This window comes from Sinohyriopsis cumingii, chromosome 17 (assembly GCF_028554795.1).
Source record: "Sinohyriopsis cumingii isolate HCF-2022 chromosome 17, ASM2855479v2, whole genome shotgun sequence".
In the NCBI taxonomy this organism is placed as follows: Eukaryota; Metazoa; Mollusca; class Bivalvia; order Unionida; family Unionidae; genus Sinohyriopsis; species Sinohyriopsis cumingii.
The window spans coordinates 23,629,548-23,643,997 of record NC_142977.1 but is presented as its reverse complement, the minus strand read 5'-3'; the positions used below and the strand labels follow the sequence as shown (position 1 = coordinate 23,643,997).

General features: G+C 35.0%; 1 protein-coding gene across 1 annotated transcript; it reads left to right on the top strand.

Moving 5' to 3' along the window:
- The first annotated feature begins 921 nt into the window (after window positions 1–921).
- LOC149777940 (uncharacterized) lies at window positions 922–4,736 on the top strand. Its single transcript, XM_089939049.1, has one exon. The coding sequence runs from the start codon at window positions 1,103–1,105 to the stop codon at window positions 2,618–2,620; it is 1,518 nt and encodes a 505-aa protein (XP_089795175.1). The 5' UTR covers window positions 922–1,102; the 3' UTR covers window positions 2,621–4,736.
- The last annotated feature ends 9,714 nt before the right edge of the window (window positions 4,737–14,450 follow it).

Below are 14,450 nucleotides of genomic sequence, written 5' to 3'. Positions count from 1 at the left end.
AGACGATTCGCACCTGTAAGGAAAAGACAGAGCTGTTCTGACTGGAGCAACGAATTAATTCTTCGTAAGCCTGATTCGCTATTTATAAAGTTTTTCGTTTGCTCAGTGTTAGTGAGAACATGCCCTTTTTAACTTTTCCATGGTGATCGTGTGTACCATCTGCACAACGCATCCAATATTGATATATTAATAAATTGCATGTTCTACAGCTTTCCTCCAAAACTAAATTGATGACATTTAGATACGAACGAAATGTATTTTGTGCTGACAATTGTTGATTTTTAGATACGAGCGAAATGTATTGTATATTTTGTGCTGACAATTTGTTGATATTTAGTTACGAGCAAAATGTATTTTGTGCTGACAATTTGTTGACATTTAGTTACGAGCGAAATGTATTGTATATTTTGTGCTGACAATTTGTTGATATTTAGCTACGAGCGAAATGTATTGTATTATTGTATGGGTTTTCTGCACCTGCTTGTAAAGTGCGATCTTTATAAAATAGCATACAGTTATATTACACAGATATATAAATTGTATCTCCATATCTTTTAGTGGAAAATTATTTTCAATATAAATTAATGAAAAATTACTTTTAAAACAATCTATTAGACAATATGTAGTATACGTTTGTTTCACAATATCTAGAAAGGACTACTTGGTAGGATTTGTCATAGGGATAATAAATCCAGTTGCTCTATGAAGATAATAGTTTATAAAATTATATTTTCCTAATGGCCATGTGGTCAGTTTTATTTTACACATATACCTGTTTCGAAAAAATTATAAAATATCTCGCCAAACTACTTTTAGATTTTCGACTATTTATCTATTTTTATTCCGGTAGTTTCGTTTTGTTCCGGTAACTAGTCGGATCGACGTCCTACCTTGAATACATGTATCGCGGTATCTGCCATGGCGGAGAAGGTGCATTTGGTGTAACTATACCAATATATTTTATCTTATTTTGACTTAATAACTTAATCGTAAGTCCAACTTCTTTCAAATTATAACTTTAGTTAGGGAGTGTTTTTTTTTTTTATTATCCAAAAATACCTTTGATTTTAATCGTACTTCTATTCGCTCCATTAGGCCCAACATGGATCAGTTCGTAGCCTCGACCACGAACGAAGGAATGAAAATGCTCATAATGCTAGATACTGAAAATGAAACGTTCAAATGCGAAGTTTGTCATAAAATATTTAGGGAAACTATTGATTTGAAAAGTCACAGATGCAATAATTCTGGAGATCAACCATTCAAATGTGAAGTTTGTTATAAAATATTTAGGGAAAGTATTGATTTGAAAAGTCACAGATGCAATAATTCTGGAGATCAACCATTTAAATGTGAAGTTTGTGATGAAACGTTTGATCAGATCGGGTCTTTCAAGGCGCACACGAGGCGACACGTTTCATATAAACCATTCAAATGTGAAGTATGTGATAAAAGATTTGGATTCGTTAGGTCCTTGAAGACGCACATGATGATACATACTGGAGATAAACCATTCAAATGTGACGTTTGTAATAAAAAATTTAGGTTGAGTGGTGATTTAAAGATTCACATGAGGATACATACTGGAGATAAACCATTCAAATGTGAAGACTGTGGCAAAATGTTTAGACAGAGTAGTCAAATGATGAAACACAGGAGGATACATACTGGAGATAGATCATTTAAATGTACAGTTTGTCATGAGGTATTTAGGGCCAGGGGTGACATGAAAAGTCATACATTAAAACACACAGAAGATAAATTGTTCAAATGTGGCCTTTGTGATAAAACGTTTAGGCAGAGTCGTGGGTTAAAAACTCACATGATCATACATTCTGGAGACAAACCATTCAAATGTGAACTTTGTGATAAAACGTTTGTACATATCCGATCCTTGAAGACACACATGATGATACATACTGGAGATGAACCATTCAGATGTAATGTTTGTGATAAAACATTTAAGCAAATTAGTGATTTGAACATTCATATGAAGATACATACTGGAGACAAACCATTCAAATGTGAAGAATGTGATAAAATGTTCAGGCTGAGTAGTCATTTGAAAAAGCACAGTAAGATTCATACTGGAGATAAAACATTGAAATCTGAAGTTTGTGAAGAAGCTTTTAAGAAACGTAGTGATTTGAAAAGGAAAAGAGGAAACCATTCTGGAGATAAACCATTCAAATGTGACGTTTGTGATAAAACGTTTGGATACATTAACTCTTTGAAGATACACATGATGATACATTCTGGAGATAGACCATTTAAATGTAATATTTGTAACAAAATGTTTAGGCAGAATAGTGATCTGAAAATTCACATGATGATACATTCTGGAGAGAAACCATTCAAATGTGAAGATTGTGATAAAATGTTTAGGCTGAGTAGTCATTTAAAGACGCACAGGAGGATACATACTGGAGAGAAACCATTTGAATGTGAAGTTTGTCATGAAAGATTTCGGGAAAGTGGTGCTTTGAAAAGTCACAGTTGGAAACATACGGGGGAGAAACCATTCAAATGTGGCCTTTGCATTAAAGCATTTTATCGGAGCGGACCTTTGAAGGCACACATGAGGATACATGTACTGGATTCAAACCTTTCAGATATATAGCTTGTAATTTAAATATTTAGACAGAATCGTGCTTTTAAGGTGCCTATTTTTATACATACTGGCAAATAAGCATCATTGGTTGCATTATCATAGCTTTTAATTTACTTTTATCAGATTGGTCATAGCTTTTAGTTTCATTTGTCAAAGTAGTTTTATATTTAACTTTTGGCTCCTTTTGATTCCTGTATATTGCTTTTATATATCTTGCCTTGTATTGTTATAGCTTTTGCTTACTTTTGATTCCTTTATAGTTCTGTTATATATTATGTGTTGTAGTGCTGTTATATGTTTCTGTCTTGTATTGTGCATATACACTAACTAGTCAGGGTGAAATGATATATTGATGTATTGGTATTTTTCCCATATTCATATACATAGTGATACAAATGGCAAAGATGTGGGAGGTTGTGGGTTTGATCCCTATCTGAGTCATACCAAAGACTTATAAAAATGGTACTAACAGCTGCCTCGCTTGGTGCCCAGCATTAAGAGGTTAGTGTTAGGACTGATCAGCCTGGTGTCAGGATAATGTGACTGGGTGGGACATCATGCTACATGTCTGCGGCATGATGCCCCAGAGTTAGACATCACTATAAACTGCCACACTGCAGACATTATAGTGATATGACTGAAAAGTGATAAACCTGTGTTAAAAATCAAAATCACACACACACAATAGGCAAAGAATCAATACGAAACAGTACTCACCCTATGGAAGTTATTTTAATCTTAAGCAAACATGACTTAGGGAATCCTAAATTGATGCAAAGGACTCTCCAATATAGGCTTGTGACTTTTGAAGGAATGCATGAAGATGCATATAATGGATACAGACCTTTCAAATGTATAGTTTGCAATAAAATATTTAACCAGAGTAATACCTTTTAATAGGTAGATTATGATATTTAATCTGAGAATTCATTTGAGACAGCTGAAGCTGGAACATGCACTCATTCTGTCTTTAAGAAAGAAAACTATTGATAATACCTTCTTGTCATCTACGAATTAAAATAACAAAGTGGTTAAACTTTGCTTTGTTTGAAATACAACCCATGCTGATAATGAATATTTTATCCCATCAACCATTGGTATCCAGAGTATTACTTTTAAGAGCTACATTATGAACTTCTTTATGAATAAATTTATGCCAGGGACTCTCAGATATAGGCTTGGGACGCTTGAGTTCCATGAGTGAAGAGTCCAGGGCTCCTCGTCCTGAAATTCTGTTGATGCTATTTTATAGCCCATCTTCAACAATCACGAATAATTGTTTGCTTTTTAATTTTTTTAATTTGAGAATTCATTTGAGATGCTGTAGCAAGAAGATATACTCATTTCTGTCTGTAAGAAAGAAGAACTATTGATAAAACCTTCAAACGTCTCGGAAACGCTTAATCGCGCGCATTTAGACGCCAATTTTATATCTGGGACGCAGAAAATCACTGAGGCGTGAGTCCTCCGTACGCATGTAATAGGTGTGCGGCAGTATTCAAAGACTTGCCAATCCTGCTTCAGCCACCTGCTTTGTGGGGAAAATGTGTTGGTCACTTAGCTGTGCTGATATTTACAATGACAGAATAAGAGTACATCAAAACATGATGCAATAGCTGGGCGGCAAGTTCAAAGGCTTTGACTGGCGGCCTTGTGGCAAGGTACTGATCTATACAGAGATTGAATTCAGAGGCAGAAAGATCCAGAGATGAACATGTGGTCATTTATAAGAGTACATCAAATAAACGACTTTAGCTTTCATTATTGTGTTCATTTCCAAATGTAGCGGAATAAACAGTGGACGTGACCTCAGAATCAAGACATGTTCAGACTTAGTCAAGATGCCATTTGCAAATTTGGACAGGTATGTTGGGGTTAAACGGCAAACTTAACGAAGATTGTGACGATATTCAGAAGAGTGCTAAAGCTGCTAGAATTGATAGTTCGGATGGGACAGTAGCCAAGTGTAAGAAAGTGTGTGATGCCTAGCTTAGCCTTGGATTGACAAATTTCAGACCCACTCTAATGGACAAACAAGAGCTGTCTCAGTGTTATAAAGAACGTAGAAATTAAACTCAATGGCAACCAATATTTCTTCTAATTTTCTTAGTTTATTGGGAGGGCATGGGCTCACGCTACCAGGTGAAGTGGGCGACTAAGTCGTCTAAGAAACGTAAACTTCTTCTGTTAGGAAAGCGAAAACGACTTCGCTCTGTAATATATTAAGAGGTACATTGACTGATCATACTTTATAAGATGCCCCCTCGCCTTAGGCCGGTTAGTTTAAACCAGGGTCAAAACGGACCGACCCAAAAAAGGCCCACTACCAAAACGGACTAGTGCTTAAAAGGCCCGGTCCGAAAAAGCCTGACCCAAAAAAGCCCATTTATGTATTAATTATCAACTACTAGTATCATGTCTAATAAAAGTAACTAATACGTAATATCTGATCCTTGTTTTACTGTTAAATGTCTATAAATAAGGTGCAGTAGAGAATCATTGTGCCGTATGTCACAATCGTACGTCAGTTGATCATGAAATTAATTGCGACACGCTACTACATGTTCTATGTAAAATGAACAAAGAAGGCAAATAATAATTGTGTAAGAAAACATTGTATGTAAATCGAATCAGTAATATCTTTGTTGTAACATATCAGGACTGAGTACGAGTTAGTGTCAACCACGTGTGGTTTGTGCATGCCAACTTTGTCATGGTAATGCCTTCATTAAGTAATGATGACTTCATTAACGATGGATGAATATTTTCATTTGCGAAGTCTATTGACTCTTCCTGTTTCACATACATTCAATATCGTTAATACATGGGTATGCGTAGTTTGTTTGCGTTGATTATAATTTATGCTTTCAATAGACATTTTGTTATATTCTGTGCCTTGTAGACACCGCTATTGCTTTGTGGTTGCAATGAAAGTCAGTCACAATTGGAAAAGACATAACAGGTTATTTATACAAAAATTAACAACAATTTTTTTAATGATCGGTTAGAAAGAGTAAAAGAGGAAAAGATATCTTGTCTAACTAGTATAAGCAGAAAAAGACAAACAAACGCTAATGCCATTTAAAATTTATAAATTTATTTATAATAACTATCATTATTGTTAATACATGAATATTAAAATCTAATATCAAATACTACAACAGTATTACTCATAATGGCTGTCAAATAAATTTAACAGCAAAACGTAGTAACCAATTCTACAATAACAGCAACAAATAATCATTGAACTATAGAAACATGCATACATAGACATTCAATTTTCAACCAAAAAGCTTAATAAAATTGCACAACAGTGGTTGTCGACGTTAATATTACGATATAGGATACAATCCTATAGTAACAAAGGGATATTGTTGTTCGTGGTGCACACGCTTTTCTAAAGATAAATGACTAGATAAATGACTTCCAAGGTTTCTCCAAGATGAAATTACTTTTTTCAATGTTCACACATGACAATTACTGAATGGAATTAAAAATCATTTTAGATTATAAAACATGCATTTTCTAAATCTAAAAATGTTTCTCTTTTAATGCTCTCCAAAAACATCAAAGTCAAAAAAGATGATTTTGCACAAAACCACAAAATGTATCACAAGAAACAAGTTTGATTATATTCCTATAAATTGGCATGTAAAGTAATTTCAATGTACAATAAAAATTCTAACTTTATTTTGCTGCATTATGCTAAGTGGGAACATAATGAACATAAATTATGTTATTTTTTTTTTCCTTTCAGATCTTTAATTCCAAAGAAGTCTATAGCAATATATACATGCATCTCATAGAAAGTAACACGTCTTATTACAGTATATAAAAAACAAACAATAAACGAAAATAATATGAATCTTGCCTGGTAAAGAAAAGAGTTTAACCCTGAATATATCTGTGCCAGTAAAATCCCAAACAAGGTTTTTCAAACGACCTAGTCTCCTTAAGACGATAGAGTTAAAAATCCATCATTAAGAAACATTTTCTAAAGGGTTAATTTAAATTTTGACAAAGACCTTCAAAAGTATATACTGTTGTATAAACAAGGACTGACACTTCTTGTAATTTGTTAAACCAGTCTCCAAACCTGTATTGATACAGGGCTCGTATTGTTTGTTTTTAAAATATAATACAAGGGACGACAATTTCTCATTTCAACTCTGAGATTCAACAATTTGGACTACAAATTTGACGTAAAACGAGTAGCAGTCCGTTTTCTAATCCGAGTTTCCTCTCTATATTCCTACCCCAGTTTTCATATTTCGACATTTAGGTTTGGGTGTGTGGTCATTGCAACTGCATATCGAAAATTTGGAATTTGCCGCTACCGTGCGGTAGCGACATATGGTAGTCGCTTACCAGTGGGCCTAGACTATTTAAACTTATGTTATATCGACTCATACTTGCATGAAATCGATAGGAAAATTATTTATTTTCTCATAAATGGCAAGTATTATAATCATTATGTAGTTTATCCGCTAACAGACAAGACGAAACTACAGGTAGATGAAACATGACACAGTACTCGCCATTTGCATTACTAGTCACATGACTTAAAAAATATCAAATGACGACATCTGAAGTCCAATAGTCACGTGATATCAACAACAAACTCCTCTATAATATTGTTATACAGAAATTCAATTTTATTAAATGAAAGTCAGATACTCTTTGTACAAACCAGCAATCTGGCCAGTCTGATTTATCAAGCACAGAGCATATGCAAACGTGGTAGTCACGTGATACAACAAAACTCCAGGAATTGTTCTCGGAAAATATAAACTTGGAGAATTTTGTGTTCTTTCTTTTTTGTATTTTTTATTACAAACAGTATACGACTTTTATTAATGTCTTTCTCTACAACAGTTGAAAATGTGGGTTGTTAGATTTGTGTACTCATGCGACTACCAATGCAACTCACAAGTACAAGGTCACATTTCATCAACGACGTAGTTTAATCATCTCTTTCGGCAGAATAAAGACATTACGACTTTAATACCCACAATTTCTGAGAAAATAAGTAATTTTGATATCGATTTCATCCATGTAACACTCGATCTAACAACGTTTACAGTTTGCTAGGCCATCCGGTAAGCGGCATCGCTTTGCCACCACCAGGTTAGAACTCGGTAAATTTAACTCACGATCAGTTTAGTTACGACTCAATTACGTGATTGTTTCGGGCGTCAAGTGCTGGCCCAAAATTTCCCGGGTTTTCCCGACTTTCCCGACTTTCATCAATATTTGCAAAATTCAAAGACTTTTCTCGGTCGGGAAAAAAATGTCATTTCTCCCAACTTTTTCCAGATTTTCCGGTAGCGTGGGAACTCTGTGTTGTTGCTACAGTGCTTATACTAATACTATGAGACCATACAGCTCGCCGACGGAGCTCAAAAACTTTGAGGTTTTGATCTCCTGCTGCATGTATTGGTCCCAAAGTGTATTTAAAATCTGTAGCATCGTTTCACGTCCTAGGTCGTTACGCTAAGTTCACTAGATCGGCCTCCCTCCGCCGCAGTGGCAATGAATGGTAGAAGCCTAGTCCCATGTCCACTGCCCTTGAATTTAGACGATGGTGCCAGCCTGAAAATGTATAACAGATGGCGAACAACTGAATCGTAAAGGTAATATATATGAGAATTATGTCATGCAAATTAATAGACTCATGTCTTTATATTGATATGCTTTATTTTTGCTTTGCTTACCTTCAACGTTGTTGTTCGTTCGTACTTTCTGTTGGTATAATGACTAGGCCTCAGCTGGAAACACTGGGTTGTCCAGCTACTGCCTGAGGAGGTAGCCGATAAGGATCCATGTAACATCGGTTGTAGCCTTCATTTGCAGCATCTGCACTGCTTGACGTATGTGAGCGCTGGGCAGGAACTGAAGGGCCAGCGCTTGACACATTAAACCTATATGAAAATGTCTTGCCTTTATCCCGAAAGCTACAAACATTCTGAGAAGTTCTTAGAAATTCATTCCACGAGTATTGCCTTTAGTATCACCACTGTGTCAGGATTGAATATGTCAACAATTTTCATTACATGTAATTTTTATTCTTATAATTCAAATGTGCGTTGATTTTGTACAAATTGTACAATTAGCTGCCAATGTTACATGCTATGCTGACAACATATTACCTTGGCATATACCTGTGCCTTTAGCTGACGGTCAGGTACAGCGTGGGGTTGGTCCGAGTGTGTGTGTGTGTGTGTGTGTGTGTGCTGAGCATAGCTTTGAACAAACAAGTTCCTTTGCTGGCGTATTGTCACTAGACACTTCACGTTGACGCTTCTAGAAGTGCAGCGCCACGAAGTAGAGTTTACGTTATCTCGCTGCAAGGACAAAAATGCATGCATGTATGTCCTTGAACAGTCTTGTCCAGTGGGGAAATGTAATAGAATTAAAGTTTTGATATCAATTTTTGTTGGTGGGGTTCCTATTTGTTACCCAAATGGGAGTCCTTGATTTAGTTTTAAAATCCTAGCGAGACCTCTGATCTTATTGTGTTCTTTCAGAATATTAAATAACACAAACAGTTAACTTGTATGGTTTGAAATATCCCTCACGTCCAAACCCCACCAATTCCATGCTGATTATTTTATTATGCAGAGCCATTGATAACATGTATCAGTATAAAGAATACATTTCAGATTGGTTTCCCTATGTATGGTCTAAGTACCTTACCGATCAATTAATAACCACATTATGCGAAGTTTTTGTTTCATAGCATCTTGTTGGCTTGCATTGAATTTGAGGGCTTACATCTCCAGTGCTTCAGAGAGAAGTATGTCACGTGCAAGTCTAATTGGTAGTTATTGTTTGTTCCATTCCAGAAACAATAAACACCAGTCAGAGTTGTGCTGATTCACTGCATCATGCACTTGAAGTATAGGCATAAAAGCTAGGTAAATTTAGATTAAGAAACAATAGAGAAATATCATGCAAAATTGTCCATTAAATTATCTGCAAAGTACTTAAATTGTACATATGAAACAAGTTTGCAATGCCTTCGTTTACGCTGATATACATTTTGTGCCATTGAATTTACCAGCAGGATTTTTTTTTTGTTTGAAAATTGGCAAACGAACATACCCCATATGGCAAGAGGTATAGTCACCTTGTTCATTTGTAGACAAGGAGTGGGTTTTGTTAACAATTTCTATTGTCAATGGCAGAACTGAATGTCTGTCTGCGGAAGGATGTACATTGTGAATGATTATGATTTTAGTTGTCTCCGGTCCCATGCTTTGACTTATCATAGATAAAATCTCATTTGCATGAGGAATTTACATTGTTTCTTCTTTTCTTGAAGAATAGCACCAAATTGACATGTAATTGATAATAAAATATTTTAAAAACATGTATGCGGTGCAGAACAGAGGGTGTGCTGATCAAGATGAGTCTTGTATGTAATCAAATGAAGCAGGCAGTCTGCTTGGAAGTACTTTTTATATCTGTTTTCCAGCTGAAATATGCAATGTGCCAATGAATGTGTCAGCAGGATGAAAAAATGACACAAAATTGGTAAGAGGACAGATTGCAAATGGCGTGACCATCAGCCATGGATGCAGGAGGTCATGGGTTCGAACTCTGGCCAAGTCATACCAAAAACTTATAAAAATGGTACTAGCACATGCCTCACTTGGCGTTCAGCACTTAGAGTTAATATTAGGACTTGTTGGCTTGGTGTCAGGATAATGTGACTGGGTGGGACATCATGCTGCATGTCTTCAACATGATGCCACAATGCTAGACATCATTATCAACTGTCACACTGCAGACATTGTAGCGATATGACTGAAAAACTGCTAAACCTACATTAAAAATCCAAATCACACACACGCACGCTCATTATATAATGGCTCTATGAATATCCTCCTCACTTATTGGATTAGCACTGTTATTAGCATCATTCTGTTCATTAGCATCTGAAGCATGTCTTACTTTGTACAGTTTCTCATTACATTTTTGATGTTGCTTATAGGTGCCTCTTAAGGTTGCATTACACTAGTGAAAGCATTAGCAAGGGACAGCTCCATTATTACTCCTTAAACTTAAACTGGAAACATCTTGAAGTTTAACAATGCAACGCATGATAGCCTTCATCCCATTATTAGGACATGCACCATTGCACCAATTGCAATGACATCTTAAACAGTTTCAGGAAACACAACTAGCTGTGGATGGATTCTATAATGTACGTGAATTTCCAAAACAGTATTTTGTCCTACCTCTGGTAGAATCACATGTATATTAAAGTCCAGTGAGCATTAATTATAGTTAACCCAGGCAATATGTTACCCATTTATAGGTCACATGCTTTGCTTTGTACATAAAAGTTCATAGCTTTCAGTACAAGTATAATACGTAGATGATCTTTATACGGGTAAGGGGCACATATGGGGAGAAAGATTAATAATTTACTTGTCTTTCAACATCTTCAAAACAAATTTCTGCATTTCATCAGCGCAATCAAAGTTCACTCAGTTAAATTATATATATATATATATATATATATATATATATATATATATATATATATATATATATATATATATATATATATATATATATATATATATATATTACTGTTACATGTAATTTTAGAGCAGAATATATTTTTTGTCTCTTGATTTCATAGAATGAATTGTTTAAAATTGAATATTTTTTATTTTTTTCTAGACTGTGTTTCAAAACAAGATAGTTAAAGTCTTTGTTTACATAAGTATTTATGTTTAGATGGATGGATAGATGGATGCACGCATTCATACATGCGTTACAGCTATGGTCAGAAACTAAGTAACAGAAAGAAGAGAACCCATCAAGTTTTGTAAAACCTAACAATTTAAATCCTGAAGGTATAAAATGAAAATTTAAAACGAACTTGGTGTTGTGAACGTAATACAAAATGATCATAAAAGTTCTATCACAAGTCCAAAAGGATAGTGTTCACAATGAATTCCACGTTGTAAATGTGCTGATGAATAGTTGTCCCCCTTTCATATGACCACCCCTTCTGCACCGGGAATGTGGCTGCATAACACAGCCTTTCCATAGAGCTACATGTGTGAGAAGTATGTGTGTATGTTTATATAGTAAGAAAGCTACATATAACTTAAATCATTTAATATCTTCATTTAAAAGTAGCATAACTTAGGTTCTTCTTGTCTTATTTTAAGGTTAACATAATTAATAGTTCTTATTCTTAAGTGCGATATGTGAGTTGGGTATTATTGTTTGTCATATGTATTGCAAAACCAGTCACTAACATTATTTAAATCTTGGGACACATTGCTTGGCATTTAACATTACCTTTCCATTCACTTCATTTTTCACAGAATATTCTCTGTACTAGTGATTTTGTTTTCATGTGACTTCCCAAAGTAATTTTTTTTTTAAGAATTCATGTACTCTCTTGTCGTCAAATTTGAATAACATTGACTTTTTCTTCTAAACTATTAAATCTCCATTTTTGTGATGACATGTTAAAGTTTTGTAGCGATTTATTCCTGTGTTGCTCGTTGTGTAATTTTGCACTTTAATTACGCAGACAAAACATTTGTGGAATAGACGAAATGTCATGTTTATAAAGAAGCGATATATATAATTTTTCGGTCTCTGTCTGGTACCCTGTTTTGTTCAAGGTTAATTTCTCACCGTGTATTAATCCACAAAATCTATATTTAGCCTTTGCTGACCAATGACCATGTTATTTTTGATAATTACATCTGGTCGTAGCCATGAAAGCAAAAACAATAATAATCAAACTCTGTGTGAAACCCAGCTCTTCCAGAACATTGCTGACCCCATTTCTTGTAAACGTCGGTGTTTATGATAAAATATATAGACAATAATATAATTTAACCTTAGTGATACATGTACTTTAGCCAACACTTTCCTTCAGTAACAAAATCTTGAAATTGGGAAACAGGCATCAGGAAAGATAATCAGATTATTTACCTAACCATATGAATTAAATGTTAGTTCTGGACACATATTAATAATAAAATGTGGCCACTTGTGAGGAGTAAAGTTTACATTTTCACACTAGTATGTTGGCTGCTGGTGACGTTAGAGGGGTGGTCTTTCTTGAGAAGTACTTTTCAACACAAACACATTGGCGCCAAGGAATTCAGGCCGCTGATCAGGATGTCCTTTCATGAGGGTGACCATGTACCAATATCTTTGGATATGCTGAAGTTCTATCATCGTCCAAAAGAAGTGCAAGCAGTCTTGAACAAGTTGAAGTACCATCAGTCATGATAAATCATAGTGGCATTGTCCAGAAAATCTTTGGATAAATTCACAACAATCCCAAAATGTTGCTTTAGTCATTTGAGCACTCTGTACCTCCATTAGGTTAGATAAACAGTTCCTCTCTAACAAAATCCAAACACAACATTAAATAGATCTGGATACTAAACATAAACCAAGAACAAATAAGAATGAAGAATTGGTAATGAAATAATTGCACATTTCCCTCCTCCCCTCTCCCTCTGCACATACATACGTGGTTCCACTATGATGCTAATATGCAATTCATCTCTACATACATACATACACACACACACACGACTACTCCGGTGGCCTAGTGGTTAGAGCCTCCGCCTCGGATGCGGAAGGTCGTGGGTTCGATCTCCGGCCGAGTCATACCAAAGACTTACAAAGGTGGATCTGCCAGCTGCCTTGCTTGGCGCTCAGCATTAAGAGGTTAGTGTTAGCACTGTCAGCCTGGTGTCAGGATAATGTGACTGGGTGGGACATCAAACTACGTGTCTGCGGCATGATGCCCCAGTGCTAGACATCAATATAAACTGCCACACTGCAGACATCGTAGCGATATGACTTAAAATTGTTAAAGCTACTTTAAAAATTGAAATCACAAACACATACATACATACATACATACATACACTTACATCCCCATGGTTCCACTGTGATATTAAGATGCAATTCATCTCTACATGACAAACTTCACTACTTGTCCCACATTACACATTACATCCCCATATGACTTATTTCGCAGTACTCAACCACCTAACTTAGCTAGCCAACTAGAAATCACCCCAAACTCATAATCAGGTTTATTCTTAATATTAATATTAAAGTTTGCATCAAATCTATTTATAACTCTACTTGAAATAGAATCTTCTGAGCCATGCCAAAAGTGAAACACAAACTCAATATACATAATAGTAAGTATGTATGTATGTATGTGTGGACTTGTGGGTGTGTGGGCGGGCTTTGGATGGATGGATGGATGTTTGTAATTTTTAAAGTTAAACTGACTAAATAAAATTTGGTATTTATTGTCTGTAATTGTTTGTCATGTGTGGCACTCTATCTCAGATCTGTGTGAGTTGCTTTATTTATGTTTGTCTTGTTGCTGTTTTCACAATATAAAAACACATGAGTCAAGATAATGCAATAAATATCACCAGACTGATACTGATTCAGTATATAACTAAAATGCAATGTCTACAAATAACGATGTTTAGAAGTATGAATCAAAACTAGGCTTCAAACCATGTATCATTTAAAGCCCAAATCAACACGTTCTAACATCACATTCTTGAAGGCATTTGAGGTGTTCATTTATTTTCAGTCAGAAACATCTTTGTTTTCTACGTTTCATGCAATAGTGTAATTAACATCTATATTGTGCATTTAAGTTTTGTCCATGATTGTAGATTGTAATGATCATTTAGACAACATATTTAAATATCTAAATTTTGTCATGATTGTAGATTGTAATGATCATTTAGACAACATATTTATATATCTAAGTTTTGTCCATGATTGTAGATTGTAATGATCATTTAGACAA

Excerpts from the sequence above, each read along its gene's own strand:
- LOC149777940 (XM_089939049.1), top strand. The coding sequence starts at position 1,103 with ATGGATCAGTTCGTAGCCTCGACCACGAACGAAGGAATGAAAATGCTC.